General features: G+C 35.0%; 1 protein-coding gene across 1 annotated transcript in view; it reads left to right on the top strand.

Annotated features, from left to right (window-relative positions):
- Positions 1–22,231, top strand: part of TMPRSS15 (transmembrane serine protease 15) — a 57,374-nt gene that overhangs the window by 20,080 nt on the left and 15,063 nt on the right. Inside the window, exons 11-20 of the mRNA XM_074900782.1 lie at positions 1,194–1,303; positions 3,281–3,418; positions 5,266–5,415; positions 7,780–7,882; positions 8,366–8,516; positions 9,696–9,837; positions 15,028–15,117; positions 16,406–16,531; positions 17,001–17,132; positions 19,497–19,607. Coding sequence (XP_074756883.1) covers positions 1,194–1,303; positions 3,281–3,418; positions 5,266–5,415; positions 7,780–7,882; positions 8,366–8,516; positions 9,696–9,837; positions 15,028–15,117; positions 16,406–16,531; positions 17,001–17,132; positions 19,497–19,607 — 1,253 coding nt within the window. The remainder of the gene's footprint in view (positions 1–1,193; positions 1,304–3,280; positions 3,419–5,265; positions 5,416–7,779; positions 7,883–8,365; positions 8,517–9,695; positions 9,838–15,027; positions 15,118–16,405; positions 16,532–17,000; positions 17,133–19,496; positions 19,608–22,231) is intronic.

The raw sequence follows: 22,231 nt of genomic DNA, 5'->3' as shown, positions 1-22,231 counted from the left end.
CTCAAGTTTTGTCTCCCTTTCAAAAAGAATTGTTTCTGTGAGAGAACCTTTGGGGTTTTCCAGTAATCAGTGAGAGACATTTTATCCTATTGTTTTTATTATCCCTATAAAAATGTGCTAAAAGTCACCCTATAATACACTCAAGATTTGATTTCTGTCCTGTCTTTCTTTGTCTAGAAAGATTTCTCCATTACCTTTAGGAAAGGTTTTTACATTTTCATCCCATTAATCGCCTCCCCAAATGAAGCTGTAATTTCCTCTCTTTTGAAAAGTAAGATCAGCATGCTCAGTATTTCCCCGAAAGATTATCTTCCTGAAAGATTACCTTTCAGCTATATTTTTTACTCTTTTCAAAACAAGGATTTTTTTTTTTCCTATGGAGAAATACATAACAAAAACCAAAGCAAATGCAAATATTAAAACATTTACTTAATGCTTCTCTACTAATTGGTACTGATAAGCACCAGCAGGTTGCTGTTGAAAACCTATCTTCATTGGGTCTCTCAATTCCAGAAAACAACACATAATGATACAGGAATTTAAGCTGATTGTGACAGTAGAGTTTTAGAATTTGGACTACCATATATGTTTAGTGGAAAGGCAATGGGAAAACTATTTAAATATAGATTACTGAAAGAACATAACTGCAGCAAAATAAACCCCAACATTTTTTATACTTTAGTTATTAAACTTACTGGGTGATAGTTAGGTTTGATAACATATTCTCAAACAGTGGGTTTGAGATCCTCAAATCTTCATACAAATCCTGGTTTTGTCATGAGAGGCATTCTTCTGGACTTTTGGGAGACCGATTTTGATACCTTGATAGTCTTACTGATACCATGATACCTTTTCTCTGACTTGAGGAATTCTACCTGGGCAGTGAGATGTTATCTATTAGTAACATGTATTAAAAAGTAATTGTAAATTAATGAGATGGAGATTAAATATATATGTATACTTAGTAAAGGCTTACTTGTACTGTTACAAAGTTTAATGCCCTATTCCTTTGATAATTTTATAAACTGGAAGTTAGGCAAAGAGGTCATCTTGACTAATAATCTTTATTAATGTAATTTCACATCATTTCTGAATTTAACATCATTCAAGCATACGATGAATTTACTATGATCAAAAAAGATTGCTAGAACATGAATTTCAGTTCTGAGGATTACTTTTCTCTTGTATCTTAGAGTGCCGCAAGGATTATCAATTAAACTGAACTTCAGTTCTTTTGCTACACAACTGTATGGGGACATATTGAATATTTTTGAAGGTATAGGACAAAACAAGATTTTAAGAGGTAAGGTTATTTTTCAGCTAATATTACTTTTCCATTAATATAATTTAAGTAGTAAAATAAGCATATTTAAGTGAAAAAAATTGTATGCATATGTTTAAGTGGAAGAATGCATCTGTGTAAAGGTACCCTGTTAGACAATTCATCTTGATACACATATCTACTCTTATGAAGTGACCAGAGAAATGCTTCCCTAATATACTAAGAAATATCTACTTTTTTTTAAAGATCTTATTCAACAATCTTGATAACTTAACCAGAGCCATGGTCCTATGGGGTCCATGTTTCACTGGAAGTATGTTGTCAGAAGATCCTGTAACATCACATACAGTAACATAAACTGAAACTGCTGGGAGAAGTACTACGATACTCCCTGAAATTCATTACAAGTATGACATTTCTTTCCTCAGACCTTGAAATATTGATGATACCTTACCTCTGTCTCTAGATTCTATTCTGGAAAACTGGGATTTTGCCCATGTTTCACAAGATCTATCCAGCTGAATTCATTAAGATATTAAATACATGTACTTGAAGATAAATAAGTAGAGATAAATCAGAAAGAGATATTATTATTTATCCTATTTTTGGAAGCAGGGCAAGAATGGGAATGAGAAATAGTAAAATACTCAAAAAATAAAGAATGGACAAATTCTACCCTTTCAGTAGTGCTTTGAATTTTACCACACTTTGGATTTTCAATTTAGATATGAGAGATTGCTTCAATAATATTCTCTGCAGCCATTAACTTCCATGGATTTAAGGACTGCTGTGGGGTTGACCAGTGATGCCACAAAAACATAAAGACAATGTTAAAGCCTGTCCTTCAGTGCGTTGCCTAAAACTTTGCAGTTTGAGGGGTAGATTTCCAGTTATTAGAAATAACCAAATGCAGAGGAAAGAGGGACTACGAGACATTTCCAGATTAAGACTCTCCACCTCAGTAAGTAAAAGAATGTGAGAAGGAGGAAGGAAAATAATGCACATAAAATTAAAAAATGTGAATGATTATGCCCGTTGTCTTTCCTTAATAATATGGCACTCTTTCAAATATACAGCATTACAAGTAAGTAAATAGCTGCTCCTCAGAAAAGCAAAGTTTCTCTGTGCAAAATTGGGCAAGGACTTCAGAAGAGAAAGAGTGGAGGCAAAAGCTTTCACAGAACAGTGAGGAATTCAGGATTTTCTAGTCACTAGTCTAACTGTTGTTGCCTGGCATCATATCAGCTTTAGATGGAGGAGCAACTGTTTTACTGTAGGATGACTGGTATCAATACTTAAATTTCATTCATATGGAATATATATGAGCAAATTTAAATTAATTTAGAATTTAAAGTCAAAATTTTGATTCACTGTACCATAGAATCATTGAACTACCCAGGTTGGAAAGGACCTTGAAAGACCTGGTCCAACCTTTCATGGAAAAGGGAGCCTAGTTAAGGTTATCTAACACTCTGTCCAGTCTCTACTTGGAACACTGCAGTTGTTCCTGTGCTATGTGCTTTCATGAATACATCATAAAATGAAATTCCTATGTAATTTCACAGTTTCCTTGCTCTTCGAATATTTATAAGTGTATATGCTAATGATTAAACTATGAGAGTAAGTATATATGACAAACATATGTAATCAGTACTGTAATTCTAGAGTTTCAGAGTCCATATCTAAATCTTGAGAACATTTGCAGTATAATAATCATGGATATGAAGATTATGGTGTTGAATATGTGTACTATAAGAGATGTTTCTCCACTAGCTGATATCCATATTGATGGATATGAGAGATGGGATACATGGCAGCCAAACAACTAAATGCCTTCAGGGTTTTGAAGCTATTGTTGGCAGGATCATGAGTACAAGAGGGAAAGCATTCTTTAAGTCTCAAAAAAATAATTCACTGTATTTTTGTGACAGCACTGGGGATTTTAATGTGCATGGGATTGTTTTCGCTCTGATTATATTTTTTTTTATTTGTTCTCAGCTTCTCTATCAGGGACTAATCCTGAGACAATTTACATTTTTTCTCATGAGGCTACAGCACAGTTTATATCTGATTATTCTGAAAATTACAATGGCTTTAATGCAACGTACACTACATTTAATGCAAATGAACTAAACAGTAAGTGTTCTTTGTGTGTGTGTGTGTTTGTTATCCTGAAAGTCTGGTGAAATTATATTTTTGGTTTGACAAAATGCAGATGTAAAGGGAAGCAGTATTTTCTGGCCTCAGTCTACTAACTAGATCCACTTCGAGACATTTCATACTGTTTTAAAGATCAAGTCATTGATTTGACTAAGACTGTCCACAAGTTTAAAGGCCTGTATCTACCAGTAGGCTGATGCCTTAAAAAGTTAATCTACTTAAATAGATTCCATATTATAGAATCATCATGGAATCATAGAATGGCTTGGGTTGGAAGAGATCTTAAAGATCCCTACCACAGGCAGGGATACCTTCCACTAGCCCAGGTTGCTCAAAGCCCCGTCCAACCTGGCCTTGAACACTGCCAGGGAGGGGGCAGCCACAGCTTCTCTGGGCAACCTGTGCCAGTTTCTCACCACCCTCACAGTAAATAATTTCTTCCTTATATCTAAACTAAATCTACCCTCTTTCAGTTTTAAACCATTGTCCCTCATCCTATCATTACACTTCCTGACAAAGAGTCCCTCCCCATCTTTCCTGCAGCCCCCTTTCAGTACTGGAAGGCTTTCCCTGGAGCCTTCCCTTCTCCAGGCTGAACAACCCCAACTCTCTTATCCTGTCCTCATAGGGGAGGTGCTCCAGCCCCTGATCATCTTTGTGGCCTCCTTTGGACCCACTCGAGCAGGGCCATGTCCTTCTTATACTGGGGGCATCAGATCTGGGCACAGCACTGCAGGTGCACTGTCATGAGAGCAGAGTAGAGCGGGAAAAATCACCTCCCACAGCCTGCTAGTCATGCTTCTCTTGATGCAGCCCAGGATATGCCTGTCTTTCTGGGCTGTGAGAGCACATTGCTGGCTCATAGTCAGTCTTCCATCCACTAATACCTCAAAGTCCTTCTCCGCAGGGCTGCTCTCAATCTACTCATTACCCAGTCTATATTTGTGCATGGAATTGCCCTGACCCATGTGCAGGACCTTGCACTTGACCTTGTTGAGTTTCATGATGTTTGCACAGGCCCAGCTCTCAAGCTTGTCAAGGTGTCCATCAGATTCTTTTCAGCCAGTGTGTTCACTAATGAACACTGTTGAAACATTGATACTAATCATTATTCTGTGATTGCCTGACAGAACCTCCTCTCCAGTTTCTGGTCCTAACTCATTGTCACAAGTGGTAGTCTTAAATGGCAAAACTAGCATTCAGGAAGATACCTATTTCAGTTAAATAGGCATTGGAAAAAGCCCAGATGCAGTAAATCTACAGTGACAACAAAATTCCGCAATATGACTCATGCATTCATATTCTTTAGTAGTTGGGAAAAAAATTAGATGCAGGTTGGAAAAGTAAAGGCTTCTCCAGCTGCTAAATCTTGAGCAGGATGTGAATAGGGTATGTGACTGGGAAAGAATATGCTGCAGGAAGCATCCAGAGTTCCAGCAAACTCTTGTCATATGGAAGCCCTTGCTGGGCACTGACCTGGACTTCCACTGAGCAAAATATCATAGGAGGAAAAGTGATGAGGATGTTGCAGCAAATACATGTGAGCAAAGAAGGATCAAAGGAGAAGGACAAGGAAAGGGGCATCCTTGGTGCATGGAGCACAGCGCTTATCTTCTGAGCATTCAGCTCTGGTGGTGTGCCCTTTCAACTGGAGCACTCCAGGCCTTGGCAAAGGAAAGAGGAAAAGAGCAGGGTTGGCCCTTAGTGTTAGCTATGCAAGGGGCCCTCTCTCATTTACATTGTTTATCACTCATTCTTACGTAATTCTGAGAAAATACTTAATGTCTCTGTTATTTTTAATTACTAGAGTTTCTTATTCACAGATTATGAGAAAGTCAGTTGCACTTTTGAAGATGGCTTTTGTTACTGGATACAAGATTTAGATGATGAATCAGACTGGGAGAGAGTTCAGGGTCCTACCTTTCCCTTTATGAGTGGTCCTGATTTTGATCATACATTTGGCAACGAGTCAGGTAAGATCAAATACAAGTTGCTTGAAGATTAAAGGAAAAGATTGATTTAGTTTATGTTATACCATTGTACAATGGGTTCTTCATAACAGTATTGCTGGGATGTAATTTTTTTCTGCCATAAAAGTGAGTCAGGGCTACCAGACAAAACGTTTTATGCTACTGATTGCCATCTTGTGGAAATATACCAAAGCTAAAAGAAGAAATAAAGGAATATATAAAGCAATTAAAGTATGAAGTATAAAAAAATTTCAATGTTATTAATATGCCAAAGTGCCCTATCTGAGAAATGAATTTCTATTATGCAACAGTGTTATAGGTCAAATAACTTCATGTTTACCTTAAGGAAAAAACCAAACATAGTTACCTTTTAGGGAAATCACTTCTATTTCATTCCTATCTACTGGTGACACCCTCATGGTTGTTGCCACGATTTAACATAAAGTTGACCTGCAGGGTACGTAGGGCACCTGTGTCCCCAGTTAGAATCACACACCAAACACACTAATTTTCAACATGTGCAAAACACAAACACTCCAACTGTTAAAGCAAACCAACTTAATTGGAAGAGTGATCATATCAAATGTGGGCTTTAATTAAAGAGACAATACTGATAGGAATCAGATTTTAAATGTGTATCATGAATGCTTATCCCAGAATTAGACTCCAAAAGGTTTTTTTCTGCTTCAACAGGAAAATTAAACAATCTGTCTCTCAGCTGATTTGTCAGTCCAGATAAAACTAATTAAGATAATCTAGATTTTGCAATGGTTATATGTCTTCTATGCAAGACTTACACAGAATTTATTCAGTGATAAATAACTGGAAAAGTTGAAAATTACTCTGGAAGAATTTACTCCCAGGAAAATAAAAATATTGTTCAGCATGTTATTGGTTAGTAATTATTCCATCTCTCTGAGTAAATGCACATTTTCTAAACAATCTTCAGAACACTGTTTTATCTTCCCACTTGACTCCTAGAATACAAATCAGATGAAAGGATGTAAAATTTTTTAATAAAACACTTGGCAGTGATTTCTAGCTCTTGAAAATGGTTATTTATTTTGGGTGCTCTATGTTTCACTGTGCTAGATCAAAGCTGACATATGTAATGTTGCTATATATAATGTTGCTATTATATTGAATATTTAGATTTCTATGACCTGCATTTGAAGTAGAAATGTGAACTGCATCATTAATATCTAGATTTTGCATATATTCAGTGAGACAGGGTATTTTGCTTTTGTTGCTCTTGAAAAGCAAAGAACTTCTTCCTCACCAATTGATTCTGAATGCTCAGAGAACTGATAAAACAGAGACAGAGAACTGTCACATTGACTATATGAAGACATTTTCTGAAAAAGAATGCTCTGTTCATTTTGTTAAAAGCTAGACACAATGTATATTTTAATGCATGCTTTCTAACTCAACACAGGAAATGAAATGTCTGATTCAGATTTCAGACTAATTTTCAGATTTTAACCTCCCAAATGAAAAAGCTAGCTAATCTAGAAGTATGAATAACAGATTGTAGTATATGTAATTGAAATGATATATTTATATGTGTCAAGTGTATTAATATAATATCTGCACATATATGTATTAGATAGATTTATAGATAGAAAAATAGAATCAAATCTAAGATTACAGCCATGATTTCACTAAAGCAAGGATCTTATTTTAGGACTTTTAACTCTGCCTAATTTTGCTTTTCTTATGAGACAAATCACAGTGCCTCTCTAGCCTGGCCCCACATTATATTGCCATCTGGCAACAAGAAGTCCAAATTCCCAGCTGCAAGGAATTAACTCAGAAAAAGCTAAAATCCAGTTTCCCCAAATAATGTGTTTTTCTTGTGTATAATTCTTCCCCTTGTTATAAAATATTTAGGTAGTCATTTTCTCACCCCCCTCAACCCATATTTCCCATTATTATGTGGACAAAAATTATAAAAATGTTAGGAAATTATTCTGCAAAATCACAAGTAATGTCAAACAGGAAGATGTTGTTATAAACTAAGTAGAAATTGCTTAGGTGAATCATTGCCTTCACTAAATAAATGGCAGATCTCCCACTGACTTCAAAAGGACTAGTTTCCCATTTCACGTCTAGTTATGAGAAGTGTCCAAGAAACTTAAAAGCTCATTTTTGTATGTTGTTTACTGATAATCATTCAAATTTATTGTGTTAGGAATCTTCCAAGACATGCATTGCTATTTGTGGTTGATATTGGTATTATTTTTAATGTAAAAGCTCTCATTAAAAATAAAAAAAACCAAAAAAACCCCAAAAACCCAAAAAACAACCCACAACAACAAAACAACACAGAAGTTCTATACTGACTAAAATGTGTTCATTATCTTTCAGGATTTTATATTTCAACACCCATAGGACTTGGATTCGGAGAAGACAGAGTCCGGATTCTGAGTTTGCCTTTGGTCTCTTCAGATTCATCTTGTCTAAGCTTTTGGTATTCTTACATAAATCCTAAACATATACTTTGTTTAAGAATAAAACCAAATAGCTTGCTTTCATATATAATATTAATCCAAATCAGTGTGCCAGCAATACAAGCTTGCTTCTGTTTGGATTTCCATGATCAGTCTCAACCCCAGGCGTGAAACTTTGACTCCTTTATAGGTTTGATTCTTGCAGTTAACTTCAAGGAATTTTCTGTTTCACCCTGCATCCAATATTCATTTCTATACAGAAATGATATTAAGAATCCCTGAAATGTTTTTGGTCATGAAGTTTAACTAAGCCTCTGAAGAAAATACGGCAAACTACCAAGTAATCTTCCAGGTGTAATCTAAGCATACAATTCATTTTACCTTCATGCTCACTGCAAGCTAGTCCTAATTCCATAAAACTTTTTAAAAAATGAAAAGCTTGAATTTTTTTCATTTAATTTCAGTTTGTTCTAATAATACCAAAATTGCTCTTCCCCCTCTAGGTATTTCATGTACGGTACTAATGTTTACCGTTTAAGAGTTAGCATAAGTAATGAGCATGGTTTGGAAAAAATCATTTTCCAGAAAGAAGGAAACTATGGAAACAACTGGAATTATGGACAAGTAACTTTAAATGAAACATCTGATTTTAAGGTTTGTTAAACTGCTAGTTCATTTCAAAATTTATTTTTGCTAAGCTGATGTCAGAGTTTTCTGCCAAATGAACTCAATGATCCACAGCTCTAAAGATAATATCTAGTACTATTTACTAATGCATACCAACAAATAAATGTTAGCATGCAGAAGACTGGAGTCCCCATTTGAATTGTCATCCTCCCCTTTCCCTACTCTGGAATTTAAAGTATTATTATAGTAGAAAACAGAAAACCTGAACACTGTCAGGGGACATACAAGCTATCATGAAAGAGAGCTTTCCACAAAACAAGGGTGTTCAAAGTCTATCAAAATCTGATGCAGAGTTGAAAATCTTGACAGTGATATGAATCACTTAGCCATCAGAAGATTTTAATTAAATAATTTCAGATTCTGAAGCAGCATTTTCACTAATTAGTTACAGAATAATTCACTGAATGTGTGTTCCAGAGGGAAATGTATTTGGCACCACATGGTTAAAAACTGACTTATTTGTAAACAAAAGGAGGAGACTTATGCTAGAAAATTCCTTCAGTAACTCTCTATTGAAAATAATTTCATTTTATAGATATTTGGGATGGCTTGTCCTGCTATAATAGTTTTGACTGATGCAAAAGCACTGACAGAAAGATGCATTTACCATCTGAGGAAGTAAATGCATCTGTGACCTGGCTGCATCAGATTTCTAGCAAATGTGTGTTCTACGATCTCGGGACGAGTGCTATACCTAGCTGTATTTCACCAGCACAAATTCCTTTACTTTAAATATATGGATATTAAAGCACAATAACAAAGAAATCAGATTCATTTCATATTTTCATGGAGATATGTTATTAGATCACAAGAAGTTTGGACTGATGAGTGATAAAGAATTTGCATTTTTAAAGTTATATGTATTTATATATAAAAAGTAAAGTTACTGAATAGTTTTTAGTCATGTTCATCATTTATACGAAGAAATTCCTGCATTCCTTAGAATGATCCACTCAGTTTGCATAGTGCCGTTTTGTTTTGTGAAGAATCCTGTCTCATCCCTGATGCCTTTCTCTGAGTGTAGCACCAGTGTGTATTACAATGGAGCTAAAAGTATTCAAGAAAGAAGACAGAATGGTTCAGCATAGAAAGCTGAAGAATGTTTCAATAAATGATAAAATTCTCATTTTTCTTCATGAACTTCAGGTTATTTTTGATGCCTTTAAAAAGCGTGGTCCCAGTGATATTGCCTTGGATGACATTGGCTTGACAAAGGGAAAGTGTAATGAAAGTATTTACGTAGAGCCAACTGTGATTCCAACTGTTACTACTGTTCCTTCAGTTCCTAGTAAGTAAACATTAAATTACAGTTGACTGCCATTTCCTATGACTGTATTTGTGTATAAGTGATTCAGAATTTTCAACTTGCATTTTTATTAAAATCTCCCTTCAACATTACAAAATTATCTTCAGGATAACATACTAGGGATTACGTTCCCTGCCCGTGACTCCATCGATAGCAACAGATTAGTACAGTATCTTCCAAAACTTGAAGAGTGGAGGATAATTAAACAATTCAGAATTTGTCTCTAAAAGCTTTAATTAGTAAAGCTTCCAGGAAGCCACTGAAGGGGAATGAAGAAGAAAAAGAAGATTATAACCTCTATATTTAAAATTATAAGCAGTGTAGCAGGGGAATAAGAGAATGAGCAAAGTCATATAATAATATCACTAGAGGTATCAATAGTAAAAATTCACCAAGCTCTGAGAACACCTGCACACTGAAAACTCCCATATTTAGGGGAGTGAATCTATAATAGTGCTAGAATACTTTAAGAATGGAGCATGATCTATGTGAGTGTCTAATACTCAAAATGGAGGTATTATCTGGAATAAGGCTCACAATGAATGAATGCTTTTCAATATTCATTTAGTCGCATTGTTATTCCTACTGTATCTGAATACATTAAAAAGGAATAAGAAAGCAACTTTTGCTTTGAAAAGATTTTAAATAGGGAAGCAGAAAAGACAGAAAGACAGCAGTTCTGGTTTCAAAGGGACTGAGTGGACAAAAAAAAAAACCAACCAGAGGACTTTTGTCACTCCCTGATCTAATAAGAGGCTTCAATATTTGCATAAATTGTGGAATGTGTCAAAACCTAAGCCTGATTTCTTGAATTTTACCTTTGCTAACTGTCCTGGTTTCAGCCAGGATAGTTAAATTTCCTTGGACTGAGAGAGAGCACAGCTAGAGGGCTGGGTCCGGATTGATCATTGGAGTATTCCACGTCATGTGATGTCATGCTCAGTATATAGGCAGAAGTGTGCTCTCTCGTGCTGTTTTTGGTTTTCTGGGTCGACATGCTGGGATTTTCTGGTGCGGTTGGATCGCTACTGGGGGGCGGTGGGCTTCATACCTGTTGCCGTGCTCAGTAAGCCATGGCTGCATTTTACCTGTTTTGGACTTACTTTTGTTACTGTTGGTTTTGTTGCTATTAGAAAATATTTTTTTTTATTCAGTCTACAAATTTCTTCTTTTGCCCCTCCTCTATTTCACCAGGGAGGGGAGGGGGGGGACTAAACAACTAGCCATGTGGCAATTGCCTACCATCTGAGTTCAAACCACAGCACTAACTCTACTCTTTGTGGTAAGGCAGCAGTGATGAGTAAGTGCTTGCTTTTTTCCTGTTTGATGGGACCTCATCTCATTTCATTTCATCTCACTGCCTTCTTGGCACGTCTTCTGAATCCCAGGTTCATGGGAAACTGGAGGAGGGTTGGCTTTTATTTGCACATTTTTACCATTTTCTCCAAGTCAGGTAGAAGTTACCGAAACATGGAATGTCACTACCTATAGCACATATGCACTTCTCCAGACAGCTTGATCCAGACCCATCATATTGCAGTCTTTCAAAGAAAAGCACAGAGATTTAAGCTTCCTCAAAACATTATAGTTTCACAAGAGCTAGTTAGAAGACTCTGACTGAGAAAAATTAAAAAAAAAAAAAAAAAACCAAAACCTGCAGCCATCATTATAAATCTGGCAAATGTATATATAAAAAAAGAAATATTGTATATAATCTTAACCAGGTCTACACACATTCAAAGCAAAAACTGGTACAAATATGAACAGAACTTGTGTAAAAATCATTAAAAGATCTGATAGGGCTTTTTAATTTACTGTGAAAGAAACATGAACTTTTTGGAAAAAAAGGAGATTTCTGAAAAAGACCTAATTACAGATGGCTTCCAATCATTAAAACAAACAGTGAGTATGTTCCAGGACTGTCTCTTATTAGATTTACTGCCTTTTACAAAGCACAACTAGTTGCTCTCTGGACAGCATATAGTAAATAAAAATAGCCTAAGATTAAAATAATAGAAAAAACTGTTTGCATTGTGCTCATGTCGAAGCACTGTGTACTAATATTATTCTGTCAAATCTATCACCTCTAAATCTACTGCATCAAGACAGGTAAGAAAACAAAACCTTCTGAATATAAGAGCGAAATTCAGTTTTAGGGCTCAATCCTGAGACACAGGGAGGTAAAGTTCAATCAGATGTATCTGTCAGCAACATTAAATTTTAATAAAATTTAATAAATTTTCATTTCAGTCATAATTTAACAAAGTGGGTTTCGGAATTTGCAGTTTTCATTAAAGTAACAGTGTGGAGAGGTGCTGACGTTTGCCACCACCAGCTGTCTTTCAGGTGCTGTGGGTAAACACACCTCACAAGTTAGCGTCAGTCTAATGATTAGTTGTAGAACAACCCTGTGGTAAATTGTAGCCGAGTGCTGATGTCAAAACACCAAGGAAGTGTCATTCAGACTATAGATTTCTACCCAAGTAATGGTGATAAAGTTTTAATATTCAAAATAATTAAGAGATCATGTGACATATAACTCCTTATGAAACAGATTAGAGATGATCCATACTGTCCTGCAATATGATACAAAAGCTCAGTCTAAGCTGTTGCTGGGGAAAAACTAACTTATTTGCATAACTTTCTTGAGGCATGCTACATATACGTTATCTGTAACCTGCTGAAAAATGTGAATGTTATCAATCATCTTCAAAGAAGTATGAAATTACTTTGATGGATATGGTATAAGCTTACTAACACTAATGGTTTCACTACAAATGTCGTGTCTATAAACAAGAGATGAAAGAATCTGAGCTGAGCCAATTTCTTTTGCTAGACTTAGAGCTTCAGTAAGAGGCACTGGCACCATTCACAGTGCCATAAAAGCTCACTGAAAAGTCCAAAAAAATTTTTGGTGATGGGATATGGAAGTAGGACTTGCCTTTGTCTTTTTCACAAGACTGTCAGCTTACACTTTCATCTAAAACAAAGATTGCTTTCATCTTCATATTCATTTATAACCTGTCTTTTAATACAAACAACAGTGTGGAAACAGTGTAGATTCCACACTTAAGATGTGTATGTCAATATGAATTAAAATTTTGGCCAAAGCACAGAGGCATTTTTGTAAAAATAGGTCATATATAATTTTCTACAGTGTTAAGAAAATTGTCAATTACGCTCAATGAAAGGACCAAGATTATTGGTGCTGATTGCTATTATGTTCTCTAACGAGTGACAGTCATATGAGTAACTCCATATAAATTTGTGTTTAAAGATCACTGCAAATTGTTACAACATTTTTTCCAGACACGAGTGAAATCGATTACTTCTATCATTTTTCCATGCAAGAGAAAGATTGTTACTAATGTGACTTACATGTAGTCAACACCAGATCAGATTTCATCATAAGTTGTCCCTGTTTGGCTATTAAGAATGTTGGTTTTGCTCTGTTCATATCATCAGATGATACTCGTTAAGAATCATATATTCTCCACCCAGCTTTACAATAGTTGTCTGTCTGTTTGTATGTGCAGTAATGTTTCATAAAAAAAGGCCAGTGTAATGTTTATTTGTTGTTAATGGTATTTACAGAAGGAAGTCAACATTGTGAGCCATATAGCTGAAACATAATATACTTGTTAGCTGGTCTGTGATTGCCAACAGTTTCTTTTCCTTTCAGAGAGACTGGCTTTTCTTGCCAGGAGTGATTTGGTGAAACAGAAAGTTCTGTAAGATGGCTGTCGTGAGAAAGTTCAAATCTTTCTTGTATTTAGTGGAGCTTCCTTCCAGTGGGATTCAACAGGCAAACTCAGTAGGACTTTTAGGTTATGCAGTCCCCAACCCAGTGGCACAGAGTACATGGTACTGACAGACATATTGAAACACAAAATTTGAGACATAAGGGTGGTGAAGGGGAGTGTTAAAGTTTAGCCAAAATCTGAAAGTTAAAAAAAAAAAAAAATCGATTAATAAAACAACAAAACAAAATAAAAAGGGTAGATTTCTTCTGCCTTAACTTCTATTTCCTGAAGCAGGTGGAAGAACGCTGTTTATTTTTTAATAAATTGTGAACAACTGAAGTGGGAAAACACCAAAGTTCTTTCTGAAGGTACAGCTGAAATGAAAATAAATAATATTTCTCAATATGAAGTAATGTTTCGGATTATGAAACTGGCATATTTTGGATGTAAATAAAATCTAAACAAAATATTAAAAGAGAATATTGAATATACAGAGTTAGCTATGTCTATGTGTGTGGGTGCATGTATATGTGTGCGTACATATCTACAATATTTGCTTTTAAATATTTTTTTACCCATTTTTATATATAAGTGCATATACATATTTATGATAAAGACCTTACTTATTCGAGCTGTTGTTTCAAGAAAAAAGGAAATGGCTACTTTCACCATTTATAAGGTTTAACTGTAAAGGTTTTTAGGGTCCTGATGAAACAAAAATAACAGTATAAGGGTTTTTTTGCTATAAAGTTTATTTGCTAGATGACAAAATGGGCTTTATACTTGAGTATCTGCTAATGCTGCAAGAAGATCAATAACATAATAAACAAGGCTTACAAGATAAGTGCATAAATTATTATATTGGAGGAGGGCTCTCCTCTATTTCTTTGATGTTTTCTAGCTTTTATATTAATGTACTAGTAAATTATACATCTGACTGTATCACATTCTTTTCTTCATATTTTCTGTCATGCACAACTTGCAGACCAATAATCACATAACGAAGGGCAGATGGTGTCCTTCTCCGAACAAGATGGGGAAGACTTCTCATAGCATCATCATGAATATAGACGTACAGTCTTGCAGCTGGGTACCAGCACTTCACAAACAGCAATGTATGAACTATAGCTGTAGATAACACCATGGTATCGATTCTGTGGGTCAGCAGGTCTGACTTAGACACTGTAACTAATGACAGTGAATTTCTTACCTTGTTTCTCTCAATGCTCTGTGTCCTTACTGGAGTATTGGCTTCTCACAACTCATTGTTCAATCTTTTTATCAATGGTACCATAACTGAACCCTTACAGTGATGAAGTTAGCTTGAATATACTTTTCATAAAACTACTTTCTGAATTATCTTTGTTACAATGGATTGCAAAAGTAAGACAACATGTTAATTATGGTTTTGAAATGTTTTATTTTTCAGCTGACTGTGGAGGGCCAGTTGAACTCTGGGAGCCAAACAGTACATTCAGCTCTGAAAACTTTCCAAACAATTATCCTAATCAAGCTTATTGTAAGTGATTCTTCTTGAGTCTTCAGGAAAACTTTAGCCATATAAAAGTAAAGATACTAAATCTGCTTTCCCAAGTCAGATGCTGTCAAGCAAAAAAGTTCTAAGCGATCTTTTAACTGAGGTCTATATGGCACTTAGCAGAAGCTAAGGAATCATATTAATCAGTTGATTAAAAAGGGATGAAGACAAGCATAATCCCTTGGAATAAGTTCAGGCAAGCCGATTCCATCATGACTATTATGTCAACTATCTTTATGTCAATGCAACAGCAGACAAGGTGCTTCAAGTCCCCATTTTACCATTACACATCAATGTATTTGCCAGGCTAATATCATAATCTATTCTGTTAAATAGTTAACCTTTTCTAGGGAAAAAGAATGTGTGTATGCATTTTTCAAGGGATCCTCTCATTATTGAATGTTTCTTGACATCCTAGTGAACAGACATTATTCTACTGATGTTACTTGGTTTAGATTAAGGTACAGCTGGCAAAAGTGGAAATGTTTCAAAGTGGTCCACTATGTGTTATTGATGGATGAAGCAAGGAAGAGAACTATGTCATTACTTCTTAATTACATTTTAATTATTTATTACTTCACCTTTAACTAGAGAATTGCGTTAAGATGCTAATCACAAGATTTGTAAGTTTATGTTTCTGTCCCACTTGAGATATGGCTTTCATTTCCAGCTATTGCTTTCACAACTGGCTAGGTAATATTCCTGCTAGTGAGAAAATACTTTTCATTCTATGTACAGATTAAAAAATGGTTGTTTTTTTTACTTTCTTTACAAGATTTTCATAGTATCCAAAATTATGTAGATTAAATAAGATAAAGCACAGGCAAAACAGAATCAAATACTTCTTCTCTAAAAATACATTGAACCTCAAAGACAGGCTTTTGTGACTGAATACAGACATTATCTTTCTATCAAATAAGTCTTAACTGACAAGATTATGACTGTCACATTTTCACAGTTACAAAAAATTAACTTTGCTACTTCAGGAAAACTCATAGTTGTCATGAATGGTTAAAAAGTGAAGGTGTATATGTATTAGGAGCCTAAATCCAGTTTTCAGAAGTGTTTTAGAGAATGAGAGTCAATTGAATTATGGATCTTGTCAAAATAAGAGGCTTTTAAAGATAAGATTTAGACTTCTAAATGTCTTGGGTGTTTCTTAATAGTTTAGAAGAGATTTTTTTTTTTCCAAAAATCCTTCAACATGAAATAACACAGTAAATGTAACAACTGAAAAGGTGATTTTTCTGTTCATGTTATTATTTTCTAGGTGTGTGGTACTTAAATGCTGAAAAGGGCAAAAACATTCAACTTCATTTTCAGGTTTTTGATCTGGAAAATATTAATGATGTTGTTGAAGTCAGAGATGGCAGAGGACCAAATTCCTTACTTTTGGGCAAGTAACAGCATTGGGTACTAAAATGAATGTAATCAGAGGGCTGGAGCAAACTGATAGATATAATATAAAGGAAAATAATTCTCTAATTTCATTCTACATTTCCTCACATTTTTGTGTCTCAGCAATTAGGGTGAATACTTGAGAAAGCATACCGTATGTTACATCACATTTCCCAAATGTTTGCACACACTCAACTTTCTTTGCAGTCCAAACAAAATTCACTTCTTGATAAATAAGACTTCTCATGTAAGTGGACAAACAGAAGTGTAATCTCTTAGTTGAACCTTATCTTCCTATACTGATATGTCAAACGGGGTTGAGCTTTTATCATTGTAGTCTGATAGCAGTTAGGTTTGGGGGAATAACTGTATTCATGTGGTAGTATGATTTGCTTTTGAACTCAAAACATTTTGAAATGCTTAAAACCAAAATAGCTTAAATGCATTCATGTTCTCCTGGATAACAGCTGTCTATACAGGAGAAGACCCATTGCCAGATGTCTTCTCTACAACAAACCAAATGACAGTAATCTTTCTTACGGACAAGTCTGTAACGAAGAAGGGATTTCTTGCAAACTTTACTACTGGCTACCATCTAGGTAAGCATATGAACCCTTGTATTTAAGAGATTATGCCACTGGTCAAATACAGTTGAGAAAAAGTGGAGAGTAGAAGGTGACTTAGCCCTTGATCAACAGAAATATGAAGTTAAAGAACAGTTACCCATCGGTACTTTATGATTTCTAGCATGAAAAGTGACATTTTTGTTGCTTTAGTGTAACTGGACCAATGTCTGTGTCATCTGCAGATCTTTGTGATATTATGTGAAAAATTGACTCAGTATTTTGACCAAAAACTATTCAAATATTAAGAATGCAAATATAGTCTATCCCCTATACAAGGCCCAGAAAAGAACACCATTTTGTGACTCATTTGAGGGTGTCATTGCTGCGTGTTTAAATGCATTTGTAAAATATTTATTATTTTTACGTCCACTAGAAGAGAAAAATGTATATGGTAACTGACTAATATTTGCAATATGGTCCTTCCTGCATCTTTAAAAATTTGATCCTTAGCATTTGAAGGATCTGGGAAGAGTTAGTCTTTTAAATATTTGGACAGCAGTTTTTCTGGTCCCAGCCAGTCCCTCTCTGAAAGACTTTTGATTTTGTTGGGGACTGCAATTAGACTTGTCACTCATATAAGTAATTCAGCAATCAGCTCTCCAAAAACATGGAAAATGCAGCCAAATGCTAAAGTACATGGAACAGCAATATGCTTACCAGGACAAATACTTACTCTAACTCTAAGCCAAATCTTGACAGAATTAATTAGAGGATTTGTTATTACTTCTGTGCAAGTCTGACAGCAGAGAAAAGAGAAAGAAAAAGCAGTATGTATTCGGAGATGTGTGAAGTACCAGAAAGTCAACGAGAATCTACACTTTTTTAATTTATTTTTATTTTATTATTATTATACAAGTGTCTGCTAGCATGTTTAGCTAGCTGCAACATTTCTATAGATCAACAGTAATAATAATTTTCTTAATCTTTAAAAAAATCTTAATTGATTTACCTTTGTAAAATCCACTCTAGTCCCATTGTGCAAGACTGAGAGGTAGGTTTGTATGAACATATGACCATTTTGCTACTTCTTGTTCTGCCTTCTCTATCACATTTGTTCAGTCCAAAAACACTAAGCTTTTTTTTACCTGGTTTACCTTTGCTGAGCTAGCTTTGCCCATATTTTCTTTTAAAATAAAAATTAAGCTTAGAAAGGTAGAGTTCTTAAAGTGGCCATTGCCAATTCTGGTTAAATATATTTAAAAGGTTCCATTTGCAGAAGAATTATGCTTATTCATGATCTTTGCAGCCAAAGGACAGAGACTGTTTCATTAGCATGCAGGCCCAAGGATAAAAGGATTGTCAATAAATAAATTCACAAGACAAGCAGATTTTTCTTTTTATTTTTCCATGAAATACTGAGGTTTTGGGAAGGAAGCATAATTTGAAAATAAATACTTTTTGGCAGTATGCAATATAATAAAAAACCTAAGTGAGAACCAAGTTCTATGGAAAATCTGGCATCAGTAATGGCCATTGAATGTGTGAAAATCTGTTTTAGGCCTTTTATAAACTATATTCTTTTGCTTCCATATTGTACAACAGGCCATACTGACTGCTGAATGCATCATTTTATATTAATATTACAAAGGGAAATATCTTGCTTTAAATAGGACTGTTAGATAATTAAATGTTTCAGTCAGTAAGTCCAGGAAAGTAAAATAAAGAAAATAAACACTTTTTCAATAGAATTTATGACTGTGTATTTTCTGTACATACATAGAATCATGCCATTAGAAATAACACTTTAGCCATAGAAAGAATTACAGCTTTATATATACTTTCTATCTGATCTGCTTTTGTTACATAACTGATACTGAAGTAGCTTAATCCTACTTTTGTGAATGTTTTCCTCATTCATTTGTTAGTTTTATCTCTTCCACCTTTCCTCCCAGACAGGTTTCAAAACCTTTCTTGGCTTTCAGTGCCTTTTTACTTGTATGTTTGACCTGACATACTTTAAGGTTTCTAAACTTTTGTGAAGGTACTGAACATCTGAAAATCATTAGCCACTTCTGACAGGATTTGATCAAAGTTTGACTTTTCTCATCCCTCCAAAGTTTATTACGTGTAACAGAACACTAGTAACTGAGCAGTGCTAAATATAGCAGAAACTGCAAAGTAAAATAGCATAGATTTTATTCTTAATTAGCTTCTATTTATCTGAATTTTATTTTATTTTTTTTTTAAAAAGAGATCCATAGGAACAGAAAGAAAAGAAAACCAAAGGTTCTCCATACTATCCAACCTATTTTTCTTTCAGGTGAACTGTATGATATCCAGTGAACATCAACCTTACTTGTAATTACAGATTCATTTTCCTTTCCTGTTTTCCTTCAGGAGCTTGTGCAACTGATGAGCATCAGTGTGGTAGTGGGGACTGTATACCATTGCATAACCTTTGCGACAACCTACCTCAGTGTGAAGATGGCTCTGATGAAGCAAAGTGCAGTAAGGTTTCCTTCATACAAAGAGAAGGAATGCATGCATAATTGGTAGGAATTACCTAGGGAAACAGCCGCAAAACCTCCGCTAGTTTAAACTGCTGCAGTTGCATGCAGGCTGTGCCAGTTTTCATAGCAGTATCTCATTGAGTTTGTTAGGGCCAAGGAAACAAAGTTACTCTTCTGGGATAGTGTACGTAAACTGGTGAAGATCTCTGCAAAAGGTAAGAAATTCCTCTGTGCTTAAAACTAGGGCTGCTTATAACAGCCTCAAAATTAAATGAAACATTACATTCCCTTCTGCATCCATTTTGTATTCCCAAATTCTATCACTTTTTGCTGTAATTAATTTGAGTTTCACAGTAGTATAAATTCTGCCATGTAGGGTAGAGAATAAGAGTCTTCTTGATGCAAATTCCCAGATAGTCTTGTGGGTGTGAAGCCAAACTGCAGCATGTGGCACCCTCCAGCCTGCCTAGACTGCATCTTGTGGAGGCATTGCTATAGAGTCAAGGGACGGCACAGCTGCAAAAGCGGCATACATTGCTCCTAGTGGACGTGGATGTTGCTACAAGGACACCAATAGCTATATTGCTTAGTCCTCTGGTAAAATGATTCTTTCCAAAATGTAGGTGTACATGTCTATATTTCACATAACATGGAAACAGCATTCTCTAAACAATAATTTAAACATAAAACTGATGTTAAAATCATGTTGGGCCTTAGCACAGAAATTAAATTGCTGTTTCTGACAAAGTGCTGTTCTGACAATCTATTATGGAACAGTAAGAGAAGAACTAAAAGTGGATTTTTAAGCTCACTACATCATTTTCTTTGTGCTAAAGAGGACTGCTAGGAATCAGATATGTTCTTGGATGTGTGCTGACAATTCTTATTGATTTCAACATCTTTTACTTGCGTATATACTTGTATACATGGCATATATAAATATATGTATATATATGTCCAAAGGCACAGATTCACTCTTTGCATTAGTGCAACTAGCTATTTTGTTGCAAACATTTTCTTCCTTTAACACGCACAGAATAAAATTCACTTCAGGTTCTTCAAAAGCAAAGAGGGCTTGAATGGCTTTTTCCAATCGTTGCTAAAGATCTGAACAAGGTAACCATTACCTACATTAACATGATGTACATTTTCCCAAAGATTTATTTTGCCATAGATTGTCTGTTACTTCACAACAAATTACCTCACATTAAGGGACTGGGAGAATCGTTTCCAAGAACCCATTTAATCCAAATGTTGGCTAAATCAATCTAAGTCTTAAAATAAAATGAAAATTCAATTAGGCATCGTCACATTGAGTCTTTTCAGTGTCCAAAGTCTTGCTCATTTTCCTGAAACCAATTTCAGTTTCTTATCAGAAGTGGCAATTTGAACTGAACAAATGTTCATTTTCAAATACTCCAACTTCTCAAACTTCCCTGGGACTGCAAAGGCATAGGATACCTCTTCCTTTGCAGAATTCTAAAATGTATGACATTTGAATTAGGCAGTTGTCGAGTGAGTGCTCAATGACTCTCTTATTCTATACCAACAATGTATTTGGAGAAGAACATGGATCTGATGAGGAGAAAGGAAAAGGAATTAAAGTCCAATTAGAAGAGAGGGGTCAAAAGTAATGTGGAGAAATCCTGCAGTGCAAGCAATTCTGAGATTTTTTCAAGACTGCTTGAAAATTTCTCATTACATAAATTTACCATTAATTAATCATTGTATATCACTTCTTTCATTCATGCACTCTGGGTTTTCTGGGTTTCAAAGAGGCATTCTTTATTTTACTTTTTTTTTAAATTATTTTTAACTACCATGGGTAAGCTTTACTTTTCTGTGGAAAAAGGTTTTCTGGACAATGTAAGATTTTTTTTTTTAAAATGTTTTGATAACCAGTAAATTTCAAATGGATTGTATGTTTCGCCCTACTTCATGCTGGCAATAACTGTCATCTGCCTGAAATGCAGCTGTAGCTCCTGAGACATATATGGGATTTGGCTGACCTGCTTAAACCTTATGGTCCAACTTCCTTAGTCTCTATGCCAATAGCATAAGATTTATCAACAAATACTTAATGAGTTTCGAATTTTTGTTCTGAATATTTAGTTTGGGGAAGAACTTTTATAGAAAGATTATTTTTCAGGGAGCTTTTATTGTTTGTGTGTGTGTTTTAACTAAAGCTGCAATGAGAGCAGTGAAAATCTCACGGTAATTGAAAGTGGAAAATCCAACTTTGTCTGTCATCTCTCATTTTAACCTTATTTCCTATCAGTGTTACTGAGCATCGTGTAGCTAAAGCTTCACAGAGAATTTGGAAATTACATAATGCTGAGAAAAAGCATTGGTTAGAGTTGATGGAAAATGTACGGTTTATTGTCTATTCATAAGACATTTGCAAAATACAGGGTATGAAATTCTCCTGTGGCAGAAATATAGAAGGAGATAACAATAATGTTTCCTTCCTGTGGGAACAAAACATCCTGGATATGCTGGGTTTATTCCTGCTGTAATGAATTCTAACTTGTTTTGTTCTTCGCCAGCAATAATCATTCTGTTTATACTACATTTCTGTTTGCTTGGGATGGGGAAGATGTGGCTTACCACCTATCTCAAATG

This window comes from Athene noctua, chromosome 1 (assembly GCF_965140245.1).
Source record: "Athene noctua chromosome 1, bAthNoc1.hap1.1, whole genome shotgun sequence".
NCBI lineage: Eukaryota > Metazoa > Chordata > Aves > Strigiformes > Strigidae > Athene > Athene noctua.
The sequence above is the reverse complement of the archived record's forward strand: the minus strand, read 5'-3'. Positions and strand labels throughout refer to the sequence as shown.